Source organism: Canis lupus, chromosome 17, assembly GCF_011100685.1.
Source record: "Canis lupus familiaris isolate Mischka breed German Shepherd chromosome 17, alternate assembly UU_Cfam_GSD_1.0, whole genome shotgun sequence".
Lineage (NCBI taxonomy): Eukaryota > Metazoa > Chordata > Mammalia > Carnivora > Canidae > Canis > Canis lupus.
Window position 1 is genome coordinate 19,319,948 of NC_049238.1, and position 18,368 is coordinate 19,338,315.

An 18,368-nucleotide genomic window follows, 5' to 3' on the forward strand; every position below is an offset into this window, starting at 1 on the left:
CTGAAGGCGGCGCTAAACTGCTGAGCCACCAGGGCTGCCCCCAACAGTCAGTTTTAAATGAAAATTTTCATTGGCTGATATCAGAGGTACACATTATTGTTTTAACTAAAACAACTTAAATTCTAGATATTTTCCTCCAAATAAATACCTTATCAACTGCTTTGAAAGAATACATTAATTATAAAACATATGTAAAGAAACTCCTTAAGTCTGGAACTATTTCCTTTATGCCAATATGGAAAATTGAGCTTTGGATGATAATCATTAAGTTCTCCAAAAAACCTTAATACAGCATTTTAACACCCCCCCCCCCATGATCTACAGTATATAGTAGCAATCAGAGTATTAATTCCAAATTGCATATTTTGGAGACTACTCAAAAAGTACAAACTTGCCTCTTTGGAAATAAACCTATATAGGAAATAAGCCTATAGAAAAATAAGAACCTTTTTTCAAAACTTCACACACACACACACACACACACACACACACACACACACGACACTAGAATGTTAATTGCTGGAGGGCAGGGATTTTTGTCAGTCCTGAGCTCAGTTATATACTCAGTGCCTAGAACAGGGCTGACATGTAGTAGGTGCTCAAGACATGCATGAAAATGAATAGTTTAACAATAAAATTCAATTAGAAATTTAAGAAATCACAAGTATTTTGCATCTTAAATTGACCCTGAAACAAATTTAATAAACCTAATTTTGCTTTTCAGTTTACAACTGGCTATTATTGGTTTAAGATATGGCCAAAGACTCCAATTGAGACACATCAAGTAAAAAACAAATAACAAACAAGAGAAACATCAAGTAATTGGACATATTATAATATATAAATGTTAATAGTATACTTACCAAATGTTGTACAGTCTACAGACCATAGCTTTCTTATCCTTGCTTACAATCCTTGAGGTCTACTATCTTCTAATATTAAGTTTCAAGTAATGGAAAGCAAACTCCAACGAACCTAAGCAGAAAACAGGGGTTGGAGATCTGTGGGAAGGATTCTGGAGTGGCATATGGATTCAAAGACAACCTGCTCAGGGGACCTCAGGGATTGGAAGGCAAGTCTTTGCCATCAGGATTCTGTCTCTTTATGAATATCTGCTTCAATCTTTCAGAATTTTTCCATGATACTGGAATCACAGTTGCCAGTATCAACAGGACTTATCCGATCTTACTCTTCTGAGAGGAAGGTGGTTTTCCTAGCTCCAATTGGAAAGATCCCAGAGAAGGATGCCCATTGGTTCAGTTTGGGTGACATTCCCATCTCATGGACCAATCTGGGTGGCTAGGGAGCCAGGGTGGCTTAGAGGAGAATCTGGCAGCTCCTCTTGAGAGCATGCTAGCAGGATACAGAGGGTAGAACAGTTCCCCAAAAGAGTGGTGGGCATTCTTAGGTGACAACATACATAGTTCATAATGAAAATTCCAGCTCTTGTGTGAAGGCTTCAGAGATACACTGCCTCTGTAGGTTGGCCCTACAAGACTTTCCTTTCCAAATTCTGGGTTCACAACAATCTGTTACTTAAGGATTCTTTTTTCCAGGAACCAGTTAACTGAGTTAGTAAGCTATCCAGCTGAGTGAGCGCTGCATTATTAAAATAGGATGGTAACAGTTTCATCTGAATTAAAAAGGCAAACACAATATTAGCATCTTTAAGAGATCAAAATGCTTTCATCACAACTTACTAAGTTTAGAATTGCCTGATGGACTGATAATAAAATTTCCTAAATTTACCACCCGGAAACTCAAGCAAGATGTTCTCTGTAAGGTCTCAGTTGGTGAGGGACTGGGCTGCTCCTAGACAAGTCCATTTTACATTGAAGACTCAACAAATAAGTGCAGCTCACAGACCAGTGTTTGAGTTTTGGCTTTATTTTATAAAAATACACAACTTAAATACATATGACACTCTCTATACAAGACATAAACAACTGTTAGATTTAACATTTTCAGTTATTTCAACAGAAGCAAATATGTAAATTACCTCGTAAGAGCGAAGGGTTTCTTTAGATACTTTGCATTCACAGTCAAAGGGGACACGTGCCCCACGGGAAATCAATGCAGGACACTAACCCAAACCGTCCAGCCTGCCAACAAGTCGTTTCACCACCGGGGCCTTTCTGGCACAGCTGAATATTGCACTGCTTGTTAGACACAATCTAACTTACCCACATCACGAATTTAAGCTTTCGTCTTTCCCAGAAAGGTTTAATAGAATAACCAACGCACAAACGTTATTGGCCGTCTTACAATTGTGCTAATACCAAATATGAGAAGTATGAGCCTTTCTTCACTTTGCAAAACTTGCAATGGAAGGTAGGGAGCTCTATTCTGCAGCTAAACTCATTTTCAAGAGTTTTACAGAAATGTTGGCAGCTAGATGGAGTGCAGTGGAGAAGGGAGTGACATCCCGGCGCCTACAGAAATTACCTTTGAGAAGGGCGCTGTCACTGTCAGGGGCAATCTGTACACTGCTGCACCCTTTCTAACTTGGGCCTGAAACACCTCCCACCCCCTCGAGATTTTGTTGCTGTTCTCTGAGGAACAGCTACTGTTACTGATTCAGGGCTTACAGGGGCCGCTTACTCACTCTGGCTTTCTTTCAGAAATTTAGCTGCCTTATCTATGGCTCTTTTAACTGGCAGTGAATTAGGTACCGGTTTATGGGTACAAAGAAATTATTTACCAGTTGAGAATTTGATGCATGAGAACACACTAGAGTACGTTTCCTGAGGTAAGTGTAAGCCCTAAAGGACAGCGTGCCACTCTAGGATTATAGCAATTTATCCTGGGTAGCGGCACACTACTCCAGGCCTAGACTTTCATGTTCACAGGCTAACTGGGCCAAGGACACGTGTTCGTGATGATATGAAATGACAAGGCGGAATTAAGAGGACTGCTGATGGCTGAGAACATCAATTCAAAAGAAGCCACACAGGGGAACAGAGGGGGAAAAGGAGGGTATATTTTAAAGTGCTTAGGTAGGATGGGCAATTAGGTGGAAATGCCTCGAGGGATTTCTAACAAGCTTTCAAACTGTTCATTCTTGGTGACTCAGACATGGAAATAATGGCTTTCTTTCAAAAGAACTGTGCAAACTTTTTAATTCTTTTCTGAAAAACAAGATTCTCCATCAAATTTTTTTTAGCCAATGGAATGGTTCTGCTAATTGTTACTCTCCCCAACATATTCTGAAATCCTAACTGGCTGAAGGAATTTCATAAAGTTGAACTACAAAGTACATATATTTGCACCGAGAATTTAAACTAATACACAGAGGTCTACAAAGTTTTGTATGAAGTTAGTACCAAAAAACTTTGCATTGCAAATCATGCTTTATTATCCCTTAATATTCTGCGCAAGGATTATGGCACTCAGACAAATTCTAGGGCCGTGAAGCTGAACTTTTTTTTTTTTCCTTCTTCTACATAAATGAAGTAGTTCATGGCCGACCTTAACATTAATAAAGGAGGTGCTGGGAACTGGGTTCCAAGACCTAAGAATGAAGATCAGGCTAAATTTCAACAAGTCACTCATTATATAGGAATGGAAGCACTAAAGAACTCTCTGTTATAACTGCTCATCTGCACAATGTAGTTGAATAAGATGACCAATCTGGTCTTTAGTAACAGTGATGAAAACTGGCACAGGCTTTATACAGAGCCACATACATACTCAGTGACCTGCCATGTCAATTTGGACTGACACTACCATGCACAATCCCTCGTTTTTTTTTTCCTCTAGTTCTGTTGCAAGAATAGATCTACATTTAATTACTTTAGGCATGATGAAGGCCTTAAGCAAAATTTAAATTCAGAAGAACTTTGGGTTGGTGTTCTGTAGTCCCAGAAGCTATTTAAAATTAAAAGTCCAGAGGAAAATCCCTAGGAAATCATATATCAGAATCAATTCATAAAAAAGAAGCATTTTTAATACCACCAAGATGAGAAGTCATAGTAGAATACAATGCTCTGGTTTCCTGACAACAAGCTCAATGCAGCCCAAGTGCAGCCACACAAAGGGAAGCTGCTTTGGAGAGAAGAATCCAGCAGACTGCAGAGGGCTGGAATTAAATTAACATGGCTTTTCTTGGGTAGAAGGTGAATGCTATGTGGTGATCAATATGAGATAGCTGTTTAAAATTCACATACAGTAACATTTTATGTACCTCAAAGCCTAATTAGTGCAGCTAAAAGTAGGAGCAATGTACTGAGACTGAAGATATAATGGGTCAAACAGCAAGACCAGTTCTGAAAGCTCTGGAAGAATGGTCAGTCCTCATATACTTCATCTTCAACCATTCCTTGGATGCTGAGGAGGAGACTATGGCAAGAGAATATATTTTTCTATGTAAAATTAGCTTTCATAATCTATAGTTTAAAAATATTACTATTTAGAAATATGAAGCCCAAGCAAAAATTAGAGATTCTTTCCACTCAGGCCTTAAGATCTCTCCCTCCACCAACACTCAAAGGATCCATACTGTCTCTGGTCAACCAGGGCTTGTAAGAGAGGATGGAAGAGGCAGTGGCCAAAAGCCAGGGACTCAATAAGAGAAAAATGACAGATGTGGCATATTAAAAAATAATGATAATAATAAGAGAAGAAAAGAGGAAGAAGAGGGAACTAATGCAGATAAGGAAGTGAAAAAGAGGCCTGGCTCATAGGAGTAACCCTATCTTTCCTACCTATCTATGGCAAACTGTGCAGAAATGAGAAAAGGCACAAGCCTCATACACAGGCTCTCCTAGGGGCATCACACAAGCCCAAGCCAGGTTGGCTGTGCCCTTAGGCCTTGCCTCTGATCTTGCCCTCTGGGGATGTGCACACACATGCTTCTGTAACCTGCAAGCAATTCTGTTTTGGGGTCCGATTCCTGCTTCCTAGGTGCACGATGCTCCCTACCACTACCAGCACCTGGTTCTATGCTAAAGAAAGGCCTCTGATCCAGGGGCAAGACTAGCAATAGCCAGTGTTCCCAGAACTCTTGGTTGCCCCTGCCTTTTCCTTCCTAGGACTAGCCTGTCTCTCCCCCTGGTGGCTGGAGAAGGGGACAGAGTGCATGTCCTACAAGGGCTACTCTATTTGGAACTGCCTCAATTCACAAACTTCCAAAGGGCTGTCAAGAGTTCATTAATTATGGACTGATCGATGATTCAAATATTACTTAAGGAACTCGTTAAAAAAAAAGCAACTTGCTTGTGAGGTCCCACCAAACTTTTGAGGGTTTTGATATTGTTTCCTTCTGTTTTTGCTGTTTACTTCTCCAATGAACTTAAAAAAAAAAAAAAAAAGGAAAAGAAAAGCAAAGGGGTCTTCTTGTCCCCCTTCCTCCCTCCAGAAACCTGGATTTTCCTGAGTGAAGCGCGTGAGGGATGCTACCACTACAGAGCTTACGAATGAAGGAGGAAAAAAATTCAGATCATTTAGAAATAGGAAATGAACTATACATACAAGTGGTGCTTGGTTCTTGTCACCACTCTGTGAAATGATAACAGGCACCTGAATTTCTAATTTACAAATGACAACACGAGAGAAAAAAGCAGTAAGATTTCTGTGGAGAAAAAAAGTCCATGTTGGTTATTTCACTTCTACGGACAGTCCGTTCATACTTGAGGCCTGCATTTGTCTTTTTCTCTTACTTCCTACTTGATGTTTTTCAGGAGGGCTGTCCGGGCATTCACAACCGCTTTGAAGGCATCTTCACTACCAGGTGCCACGCACTTGTCAGGATGAAGCAGCACAGCGAGTTTCCGATAGGCTTTGTTGACTTCATCCCTACGAGAAAGAAGCCAAGCTCCATGTGTCAGCAATAGGGTCAGCCCCCACCCACTGCAGTTTGGCTTTCTGGACTTACATCATATCTCTCACAGTAAGCATCTCCCAAATCATTATTACATTTTCTCACAAGTGGGACTAAAAGACTCAGAAACACACAATAAACAAATACATTATATGTTACATACAAGTAGAAAAAGAAATTCAAAGTGAAGCAAGTATTGAAACACCAAGGAAATGCCTGGTAAAAGAATGATCTGTGAAAAGGTCCTTGGCATGGAGCAGGCACCCAGCAAACTTTGCTGTGAAGTGATGAGGGCACAGGGTGATCAGGGTAGGCCTCTAGAGTGGGGTTCTGGCACAAGTGGGGAAACACAGAGCAACTGGGAGAGAGCTGGCAGAGGCTAGGAATTAGGAACAGCATGCCATGGCATGAAGTTCCATGAGGACACTGCTGGTGGGGGTGGGTAACAAAAACAAAGTTGGCCAGGAAGCAGGGGTCAGTAAGAGAAGGGCCTTGAAATCCAAACAATCACAAAAAAGTGGATTTGATAAACAATGACATCAGTAGGCATTTCATGACAAAAAAGGTGCTCAGAAAGCTGTCTCTTGAAGTTAGGAGACAGAGAGGAGGTTGTTACAATAAGCCAAGCACAACAGTTTGGATTAAGGTGTTTGTGGAGACAAATAAGGGAAGATAAGAGATAATATAGAAAAAGAATCGGCAGAAACAGGTGATGAACCGATATACAGGTAGAAGAGATGGAAGAAAAGGGGCTGAAATAAGTTCCAGGGTCATAGGGACTCTGACGCTCAGGGAAGATGGTGACACCAATGATCAAGAAAGGGATGCTGCAAATGGGGAACCTGAGAGCTCCAGCGAGCTCCTAAGACCAAAGAAGAAACAAAAGAGAAGGGAACATTACCCAGAGAGGAAAGAGGGCAGGACAGCGAGTGCTTCCCAAAGCCCAGAAGAGCTCCATGAGGGGTCTTCAGGCTTCTGAGCTCTTCAACAAGCAAGGACTGGCTGGGGAGGAGCCTGAAGACCATCTGCCCCTCTCCCTGCTCTTCATAGTCCTCTGGTGTCAGGCCTCCACATGTTTCTAAATACCCAGCTCCTCCTCCAGTCAGGTTTAGCTCTGTCCTTACTAGATAGTTTTATTTCCTACCTTCTTTTCGAAATTCAGGGTTCCAATTATCCTACAAGCCTGGATATGGTACCTTCCCAAATGACCTAGCTTTTCTCCTTTATGTTTTCTCAGAAGAATTTCTATTTAGCTCTCTGAATTAGAGAGGTGTTCTTTGATTGTCTTGCAGTGATGAAAATTCTTGAGTGCCCACTTGGAAAGACTGAGGTCACAAGGCCATGTTCACAGCTGTCCTTGGTTTGGGGTATGTGTTCTAAGGCTTTTTCTGCTTTCTGCTCTTAGATAAATCCTGAATTCTCTTGTTTTAAAACATGCATGGGGCTTTTTTACATAGCTAATTTTGATATTAACTAACAAAAATCATATTCTCCCTCTCTGAAGATACTCAAATTGCCAGAATTCTTCTCCAAAATAACACATACATTAACAAATTACATTTAACAAAGTAACAAATATATTAATTCTGCTGAAGATGAAAATTTTCTTAAAGTTCAAGAACAGTAAACGTAGCACTGAACAAACATTCAAACTCTTTATAACTTTAAAAAACTGTTTTTAGGTTCTGCTAAATGTTCTCACTGCCAAATGGAATTAATCTGATAGACCCAGAGAAATAGAGCTAAAAGAAACACATGTTTATATTGGTCAGATAGAACTTATGGAGGTCCTGTACATTTTGGATAGATTCCAATTAACATAGTATGTAAGGAACCCAAAGTTTCTTTTTCCTTAATAAATACTGTTCTAAGTTAACTAATAAGTAAAGTTTCTTAATTTTACAGCCAATCTCCCTTGGAGGTGAAACAGAAGACTTTAGAATGAGACTATGGAACTCCAAAAGGACATTTAAAAGATACCAATTAATTGTGCTATATACATGAGATCATCCAAACTGTTCATGTGTTTAAAGCCTCCTCTGTTAGGCCTGGCAGGTCGAGGTGACCAGTAACTGTTTTACTCTTCCCCTGCCCTCTTTCTTTCTGGGCTTGAGGTGGGCTGTGCGACCCAAATGGAAAAAAGAAACTTAATGCCACTGGTACTGACAAGGGATTTCAACATGCACTTTTTTTTTTTTTTTTTTTTTTTTGTGGGGACCAAGGTGACAAAGTAGAAAGGGAGAAGGATGGGGAGGAAAGTTATGATGCAAAATAAAAAGATCTGAGAACCCTTATAATTATAATAAAAATCATAATATGTACAGTAACAGAAGTGTTCTATTGTTAAAAGTTACATAACCACACCGAACAAGGATTTATTCTCGCACAAGCAACAAAGAATAGTGATTGTATTCCTCTTCCTCCCAAATATTTCTTTTGGCTAAAAATAAAACCATTTAACATAAATTCATACACAGATGTGAACCTAGCAGGATTCTGAGGGCTGTAGAAAGACACAGAGCCAGGCAGACACACAGTGTTCAAGGTCAAAAACCAATTGTACCACTAACTCCTAGTGTCCTTGAACATGTGTTTAGTCTCACTGAATCCCAGTTTTCTCACCTATAAAATGAAGTATTTGGAAAAGCTGCTAACATTCTTTTCCTCTTCTAAAATTCTATGATTTAAGAATTCTCTTTTGTAAGGTATTTTTTTAAAGTTACATTTGCTTCAATTCTCTTATTCAACACAGACAAAAGCATAACACACCATATCAGAAAGTATTTATGCAACACACTACATAGTTCTTCACATCAGGCAACTGTGCCCTCTATTTTGTTTCTTTGGTATTCAGGTAATTCACTGCAGAAGAGTTATTACATAATCTAGTGCATTTCCACACATCTTCATATTTCCAGCCAATTATAAGAAGATCTACCAGACTATGATGTTGACAACTGAGTTTTTCTCCAGGATAGAACTCAGCACTAATATCCTAGGGTGTTGCTTACCTTGAGGCCCCAGGTTTGACTCCCAGCATATCCCAACTGTCTTTACTGTTTCGAATTCTGCGAATGGTGTCTGCTTGTTCTTTGGTGAAACTAGCACTGCTATTAGTGATTGGACGTTTCCCGCCGTTTTCACATAAATCAACTATGGATACATAAAAGGTCTGCAAAAAGAAACCATCTCAGAATAGAACTGATTTTATGAAAATAGGAATTCCTCTTAAGCATAACTTAAAGAATTTTGATATATTCCAATAACTTAAAATTCACCATAAAGCATAAGGAATACAATTTAAATGGCTCATAATAATCCTCCTCTGAAATAATCACACTAGAGGTTAAAAGGTAATAGATGCACAGTTAGAAAAATTCAAATAGTAAATAAAAGTATAAAATGAAAACTACCTGTCTCTCAAGTTCCTCTCCTTGAAGTAACCATTGTTAATATTTTTTGAGCATCTTTCCAGAAAGATTTTCTATCAGAATACCAGTACATTCATCTACATACTAAACACTGACATACAAGAAAGCTGATTAAACATACTGCTTAGATCCTTGCATTTTTTTTCACATAAAAATACAAGGGTGCCTGGCTGTTCTAGTCAGTAAAGTGTGTAATTCTTGATCTTGGGGTTGTGATTTGAGCTCCACACTGAGTACAGAGATTACTTTAAAAAAATAAAATCTTTTAAAAAATACATCTTGGACTCTTTCTCTCTGGAGAGTACATATAGACACTTTCTTCATCCTTTTTCATGACTTCAGTATTTCACTGTGTGACTGTATCTTTATTTATTTAACAAGTCAATTGTTTCCAGGTTTTGCTACTACATACAGTACTTTAATGAATAGTGTGTGTGTGTGTGTGTGTGTGTGTGTGTATGTATACACATCTGCACAGTTGTGGAGATACTGCTTTAGGATAAATCCCTAAAAAGAGAAGTACTAAATAACAGTGTAGAAGCATTTTAATTTTTTATTTCAATATCTTTCATTAAAAAAAAACTAAACTCCCATCACAGTGTCTGACAGTGCTATTTCTCTATACCCTTGTCACTATGGGGCATTATTGTACAGCTTCACTTTTTTTTTTTAAGATTTTATTTATTTATTCATAGAGACACAGACTGGGGGGGCGGGCAGAGGAACAGGCAGAGGGAGAAGCAGGCTCCATGCAGGGAGCCCGACATGGGACTCAATCCAGGGTCCCCAGGATCACACCACGGGCTGCAGGTGGTGCTAAACTGCTGCGCCATCGGGGCTGCCCTATAGCTTCACTTTTGCCAAGCCTATGTGTAGTGCATAGTTTGGATTTGAGTTCTTTAATTATAAGTAAGGTTGAGCGTCTTCATATGCTTAGTACTTTTCCATTTTCTGTAAATTGTTCAGATTCTTTGACTACTTTTTGATGTTTTTCGAAATGAAAACTTTTTTGATTCTGTTCATATTTCATATTCTGTACACTTTTTAGATTTCCTTTGTTCAAAATACTAATTAATATACTATATTGCTTTCCAATGGATACATCTCCTCTTCCCTCCAACTCTTATTTAAATCTCTTCCTCTTCTTTTTCAGATATTTCCATAGTTCCTGTTGTTATCTAAAAATTTTATATTTCTCTTAGACTTCTCCTTATCTCCAGTTTTTATATTTCTCTTAGACTTCTCCTTATCTCCAGTAATAGCTAATAGATTTGGCAACCTAAACAAGAGGACTTGATTTGTGAGAAGGGTGTCAAAGGAAAAGCCACTAGATACCAAAACAAGAGTTGATGTGATTTAGTCTATCTTACTCTCCATTCACAATGTGAGTAAGACAAAACTAAGCTCCTTTCTGACATAAAGTATCTATAAGTATATAGGAAACAAAATATTAAATTGAGCCACCAGGAAAGCACTACTTCTAAGTGTTTGCTCACATAATAGTTTTATTATATTCCTTGTTAGCTTTATAAAAAACAGACTAATTTATTAGCGCTGCCCAAGATTCATCTGAAAGGATAAAAGCAACCTAAAAGCCATGAACAGTTCACAGATGTTTGCTTATGCTCTGTATCAGTAAGGTTTTCTTCCAGTTTATAAGTTAAACTAAAATAAAAATGCCCCCAGATTTCTGAGGGCAAGTGTTCACTGATAACACCCATGGTCATAGAAGGCCAGCTGTGGCATATTATATGGTACAGTAGAATTGACGTCAAAAGTCTATTTACATTCTACGTCTGAGTTCCAGCCATGATGGAGTGATGGGCACTAGATGGGACTAGAACGCCTGCCATAAACTACAAAAATGGACAAATATACGAAGCAACTATTTTCAGGTAGTGGACAATAGCAAGTGCAACACTGCCACGTGGCTTTCTACCTGGAGTCCATTTCTTGTCTGAGCAGTCCCAAAGTCCCACTGAATTGAAGAGACAGAAATCAGAGGTTAAAGATACCGAAGTGGTTAGAATCTGCAGAGCAGGGCATTGGAGAGGAAGCAACTAGGCAGAGTTGGGTCCCAGAAGTCCATGTACTCGAGGGTTCCCTACTAATTTGTAGCTGAGGTCAGGCTCTACAGACATAGGATGAGATCACCTGAGGCTTACCAGGTAATAGCTATTATGGGATTGAGAATAGAACCAATATACTAGAGGTCTTCCCAAAGAGGTATAATGGAAACACTATAGTTTGACCTTGCCAGAGTGCAGAGGTTGCCTTACTACCTCATTAGCACCCTCGTATCTAGCTGAGACATAATGGGAAGACTGTGGTTTGGTAGTAGACTCATCCTGACAAAACCTAAAACCAAGAGCCGACAAGATCTGAGGAGACAGAATTTGAAGGCTGAGTTCTGCCATGTTAGAAAAGCTTGGGCAACACTTTGGGCTTCGTTCAGATCCTTGCTATTAAGGCAAAAAACAAGCCCACACAAATTCAATATGATCTGCCAGTAACTGGCTGCCTGCTGAAACAAGAACCAATATTCTGCTGAGGAAAATAAAGAATCTAGAGCCTCTACAATGTATTATCCACTATGTCTGGTGTTTAATCAAAAATCACTACTCATACAAAGAAACAAGAAAATGTGGGCAGCCCGGGTGGCTCAGCAGTTTAGTGCTGCCTTCAGCCCAGGGTGTGATCCTAGAGACCCGGGAACAAGTCCCATGTCAGGCTCCCTGCATGGAGCCTGCTTCTCCCTCTCCCTGTGTCTCTGCCTTTCTCTCTCTGTGTGTCTCTCATGAATAAATAAATAAAATCTTAAAAAAAAAAAACAAGAAAATGTGATCTATACATAGTCAGGGGAAAAAAAGCTGTCAATAGAAACTGGACCCAAGATGGTTCAGATATTAGACTTACCAGACAAACTTTAGAGTAGCTATTATAAATATTTCAAAGAGATAAAGGAAAATATAGTCTTAATAAGTGAACAGATAGAGAATCTCAGCAGTGAACTGGGAATTATACAAGAAAATCAAACGCAAATTCTAGGACTGAAAAGTACTAAAGTGAAAAATTCACTCAGTGGATTTAACAGCAGTTGGAAGTCAGATCAACAGAGACTATGGAATCTGAAAAACAGAGAAAAGGGAAAGAAAAATAACATAGTCTCAAGGACTGTGGGACAAAAATCAAATGGCCTAATATACATGTAACTGGAGTCCAGGAAGGAAAAGAGTGAAAATAGAGCCAAAAACTTTTTAAACAAATAATGGTGGAAAACACCTGTCTAGCAAATCTGAGAAACTCAACAACACCAAGTAGGATAAATATAAAGAGAACCACATCCAGTCACATAGTCCAAAGCTGAAAGCCAAAGATAAAGGAAAACTCTTGAAAGTGGGCAGAGGGGGAAAAGAATCCCAACACATTATGCACAAAAGAGTAAGAGTAAGAATAGGTGGTAACACCTCATGAGTTGCAATAGAGACCAGAAGAGAATAGACCAACATCTTTAAAGTGCTGAAAGAAATTTAATTGTCAACAAGCATTATTTATACCCTTTGGACAAGTCATTTTACTACTCTTAGATGTTATAACATCTGAAATGAGAATAAAACCTGCCACACACAGTAAGTCTCAAATGAGATGAAACATGTAAACTTCTCCAGAATTGTAAAACACTATTCAAATGATTAAGTATCATTATTACACATAAATAGGCACAAACTCACACCGGTTCATGTACTCAGTAGAATAGAAAGTGTGGCAAGCCAACATCAACCTTATGGTCTTAAAATAGAAGCTACTGATGCCCAATTCAGCCTGTCAGCCAAGGATGAAACCTGTCTTCTAGTAGGGGCGGTGACATTTTAAGAGAAAGAAATTTAGCATAAAAGATTAAATAAAATCCCACTCAATAATTAAGAACAACTCTTTATAGTATAGCTACATTATTTGAAATGCTAAAAATTCCCAAAATATCAGATATATTCATAAGAAAAAAATGCATAATTCATGCCACCACTTACTTCCAAATGTATCTGTAATTAAGAGTTGACTTTACTTTATAACTTATTGTTTTAAAAAGCCTTATTCTGGGGGCGCCTGGGTGGTGCAGTTGGCTAAACATTCAAATCTTGGTTTCAGCTAGGGTCATGATCTCAGGTTCATGAGATCGAGCTCCACATGAGGCTCCATGCTCAATGTGGAGTCCACTTGAGTTTTTCTCTCTCCCTGTCCCTGTACCCTCTAGTTTGTGCTCTCTTTTTCTCTCTCTCTCAAATAAATAAATAAATCTTAAGGAAAAAAAAAACGTTATTCTGGGCACCCAGGTGTTTCAGTTGGTCAAGTATTCAATTCTTGATTTTGGTTCAGGTCATGATCTTAGGATTGTTAGATCGAGCCTGCATCTGGCTCTGTGCTGGGTGTGGAGCCTGCTTAAGATTTTCTCTCTCCCTCTCCTTTTGCCCTTCACCTTCTAAAAAATAATAAAAATAAGTAAATAAATCTTGTTCCCTTAAAAATATTCAAGATTAATAATTTTTAAAAAATCACCATCCATTCAGTTCCAATATGAGTGCATCTTTCCATTGCCTACTTGGTGTCTTATTTTTATGTGACTGGCTAGACTCTGCAATGCCATTCTCCTATAATACCATTAACCAAAGGTAGTTTTAAAGAAAACCTTTGTTCCTACTGTAAGTATATAGTAACTGTTGTTAAACTTGATGGTCATCAAAATCACCTGAAAAGCTTTTTCAAAATATAGATTCCTAAGTTCTATCACAGCACTAAGCTTCCAGTAGGTCTGGAGCCCAGAAATCTGTGTTTTGAAGAATTTCCCAAAGTAATTCTGATGATCAGCCAGGTCTTGTACACTGTAGGCAGATATCACACACACACACACACACACACTCACTCTCTCTCCCTCTCTCTTAGTCTTTTTCTCACCAGCTTCTAAAAAGAGTTGCTCTAATGAGCAACTCCTATTATATTTCTGCTTCTCATAATTTAAACTAAAATTTGGCATGGTCAGCCTTGTAACAAACTAAACAATGCTAGCTTACCTGGAACATCTCATTGATTCCTTCTCCAGTTTGTGCTGAAGTTTCAAAGTACAGGAACCCTTTACTTTCAGCCCACAGACGCCCTTCACTTTCATCTACACAGCGGTGCTTGGTACAGTCAATCTGAAATAGAAATTTGGGGGGTGGGCAGAGAGAAGACTCCAAACTTCATTCACTAGCATAGGTCCAGTGAAGTCTTCATCAATCCTTTACTGAGGCAAAAACTACTCTTAAATGAATGCCAGCATATACATACAATTATCAGGACCAAAAGGACCAAAAATATTGCCAATGTTGAACATAGACTGATTTCCTGTGGCAAAATGACAAGTGCCTGCTCCCACACTTTATCCTTTAAGAAAACTGCTCCATACCTCTCTGAAAATTAGCTTCATAATATCTCCCATGCTCCAGGGGCCACAGTATACTTTTCATACCTTGCTGTAATCCATGCTGCACTTAATTATTGTCCCTTTTCTAATGAGGTCGGTGTAATTATTAGTCGGTGACTCTCCTGCTCAGTCACCAATATCCTTCCCCGTGTAAGGCACCAGAAAAAAAAGTGTATAACTATCCTGACACATGGGAGTTTTTGTTTTTATTCTTTATGTTCTAGGGATGTATGTTTTGAAAAGCTGTTGATTACTATATTATAGAATAAGGGCTTCTTTTCTTTTCATTTGTTCCCCAAAACTCAGAGCTGCACTCTTCCCATAATGAATCTAGAAAGTCAAGCATACCATTTCCAAAGCAGTTACCTTGTTGGCACATACTGCAAATACAATATTTTCCATGTTTCCGTGAGGTCCAAGATCTTGTTTCATCTCTGCTAGCCACGCATCAAGAGCATCAAAGGAGTCTTTCTGCCCAACATCATAGACCAGTATTACACCCTGTGTATCCTTGTAAAACTCATTACGAACCTTCACATAAAAGAACAGATGCACAAATTGCAGTTTTGTGATTTTGTAATATACCTCACAGTCATTAATGAAACAAAGCATGTTCTCTTGTATATACATAGTATTTGCTATTGTATCTCAATATCTACTGGTCATTAGAGGACTTCGTATAAAATCAAAGTAACATGATTTAAAAAACCCTACTAGTACAAGGTCTTGTGATGAAAACAACAGCTTCCTGCCCCACCTCTTCTCACCTCCAGCTCTACTCCCTAGAGGCAATCAATCTTTATTTCTCATTAGCAGACCTTAAAATAACACAAATTCTATAGAGTGAAGCTCTTCTCAGGAAGAACCAGAGGGTAAGTGAACAATTCTGAAGAACTTAAGGCAAAAATAACACAAGCATCAGCAACCGATACAGCCATTTATATACCACAGCTCAAAGCTGGGTTCCCCAGGATGCTAGGCAGAGTTTCTCTAACTCTTATGTCTGCACACCAACTTCAGAACTCTGAACTCAGAGTCTCAGTGTGATGTAATGGCTCTGGAGTCACACAGATCTGGGTTCACATTTACTTATTAGTTGTGTGATCTCGGGCGAGTCACTTAACCTCTCTGCATCTCAGTGTTTTCATCTGTAAAATGGGGGTAGTACTACTTACTTCAGGGGGTGACTGAGGATTACATGAGATAATGAAGGCAAAGCACCTAGATGGTGCCTGCAAAACAATGTATATTTGCACCTTCTGCCTTCCTTCTTCACGCTCCTTCTCTAATTGTCCTCATTTGATATTTTTGCTAGAAATAGCAACTTGCTTCTGGTACATATCTATAATCTAGGAAGAGGCAGCATGAAGTACAGGGCACACGAAAGTAGCAGAGGCAATGACAGGCCAAGTGGATGCAGAATAACTCTGACACACTCAGGGTTTTAGGCCAAAATTCCAGTAAGAGATAGAGGACACATGTTACTCATTCTTCTCATAGAATTCCAGTATGTACACACCCATACCAGTCTGTAGTAAGAAATGAAGACATCTTACACACATCAGGTATGAATGCTCAGGTTTCTGAGCATAGACAGATGCCTGGGCCAAGAATGCAAAAGCCTATCAATTTGTAGAAACAGAAGAAGCTATCACCTAAATTAAAACCAACAAAATCAGAAAGAATTTAAAGTGATGAACAGCAGGGGTCTTCTCCCCTCAGTCCCTAAGGTCCTTAGCCCACCTGCAGTAGTGAAAACCAACCTCTCCCCTCTTTCTTGCAACTTACTGCCTTGGCCCCCATATACCATATTCTCCAGGTTCTTGACTAGTCTTTTACCAACTTCTTCTTTCTCCATTGTTTCCATTCCAGCTGGTCACCATAATTCCCCAAATCCCATCCTGGGCCCTCAGCCTTTCTTTTTCAATCCTTTCTTCCAACTCAAACAACATTATCACCTGCATAGTTTCAACTGTGAGAATCTCCAAAGTGAGCCTTTTCATGTGTGCTTCCAGACCTGCATTTTCAGTTAGCTCTAGACTCTCCCAGCTGAATGTCCTGCTGGAATCTCAAATCCAGTATGTACAATAGGAAACCTTCCAGCTTATTCCTTCCAGTCTTTTCCATTCCTTGAACTTCTAGTGATGAAAGGAGCATACCATTCTCTGAGTCAGGTGGATTGAAAGACTAGTGTTAACCTTTGCTGCTTTGCTTTCCTCTCCCTTTTCACTCAGCAGGTACAAATAATCCTGTAGGAGCTACCTCTGCTAGGTTTCCTGCACCTGGCACTTCCTTTCCATTTCCACGTCCCAACATTACACTATCTCTTGACTACTACTGCAAGAATTTTCTAAGTAACCTCCCCAGCAACATTATACACATTGCATATTTATCTTTTTAAAGCCCTGGTTCAAAAATTCTTTGGTGTTTTCCTACTGCCAACATCCTAAAGTTCAAATTCTTTTCACTGGTGTTGACAGTTTCTGATCAGCCTTCCACCAGCTTCCCAGCCTTATCCTCCTACCTCCTGTTATTTCAAACTGGATAATCTCTCATTCCCTAAACCTGCCCTTTGCCTCTCTAGTTCCATCTGTAAACAAACCCCTCTTTATCTTTAATCTTTCAAGTTTAGCTATGACACCATATCTTTCCTGGTTTTTCTGCCCCCACCCCTCACCATCTAACCCCCAACTCCTTCCAAACACAATTTAATATCCATATTCCAGGAATTCCACAGCCTTTGTGCTTCTAGTAGTGCTCATATCACTTCCTGTCTGGTTTTATAGTTGGTAGCATATACAGCTGCCTTCCCCAGTAGACTGCAAGCAACGTGAAGGCATGTATCTTGTATCCATCTTTGTGTTGCCGATAGGGCCTAGCAGGTCTAAGTATTTTAGATATTTTAAATCAAGAAGAGCTGAAAGTAGAGAATGTAAGTAGAGGCCAAAGGGGAAAAGAAAGAATTTCAAAATGCAAATTATGCTATCCAAAGGGAGATTTGTGTGTAAATAGAGATTTAGGCAAGCTCCATGGATTTCTCTTTCAACTGCCTCAAGTTCAAGTCTGGGTTTCAGCAACTAGTTACCTCTGTAATCTTGACTAAGTGGTTTTATCACCAGCTTTAGTTTCCTCATCTGTAAAATGAAAAAGTCAAAGGAGAAGCCTCAATGGAGTCCCCCACAGCTCTCGTATTCTTGGCTCCCAAACAGCTCTCAGAGTTAGTCCTGGAAGTCTTGCTGCATCCAAAGTTTAATTAAATAGGATGCTAAGGGAATGGCAAACTTTCTAGCTTGTAGATCAGAGAAAGCTGTTACTTTAATGTCACTTGGGCCTTGGGGCGCCTGGGTGGCTCAGTGGTTGAACATCTGCCTTTGGCTCAGGTCGTGATCCTGGGGTTCTGGGATTGAGTCCCACCCTTGCAGGGACCCTGCTTCTCCCACTGCCTATGTCTCTGACTCTCTCTGTGTGTCTTTCATGAATAAATAAATAAAAAATATGATTCGGGTCTCAAGAATTTTCTGTAGACTGTCTAATTCATACCAGCAAGCCCCAGAATGATGTGTGCATCAGTGGAAGCAAGATTGCTGTTAAGATACAGGTCCAGCATTCCCTTGCTGTCCTCTCTTTGACACTGTCCTCTGAGAGTGCTGTCTCACATGTT

The 18,368-nt window shown here is 39.4% G+C and overlaps 1 protein-coding gene across 1 annotated transcript in view; it reads right to left on the bottom strand.

The window, feature by feature from the left end:
- Positions 1 to 1,867: 1,867 nt before the first annotated feature.
- The window catches only part of DNAJC27 (DnaJ heat shock protein family (Hsp40) member C27), a 31,590-nt gene continuing 15,089 nt past the window's right edge, over positions 1,868 to 18,368 (bottom strand). Inside the window, exons 4-7 of the mRNA XM_038560947.1 lie at positions 15,074 to 15,238; positions 14,316 to 14,438; positions 8,830 to 8,990; positions 1,868 to 5,793 (exon numbers count right to left, since the gene is read on the bottom strand). Of these exons, the coding sequence (XP_038416875.1) occupies positions 5,661 to 5,793; positions 8,830 to 8,990; positions 14,316 to 14,438; positions 15,074 to 15,238 (582 nt within the window). The 3' untranslated portion in view covers positions 1,868 to 5,660. The remainder of the gene's footprint in view (positions 5,794 to 8,829; positions 8,991 to 14,315; positions 14,439 to 15,073; positions 15,239 to 18,368) is intronic.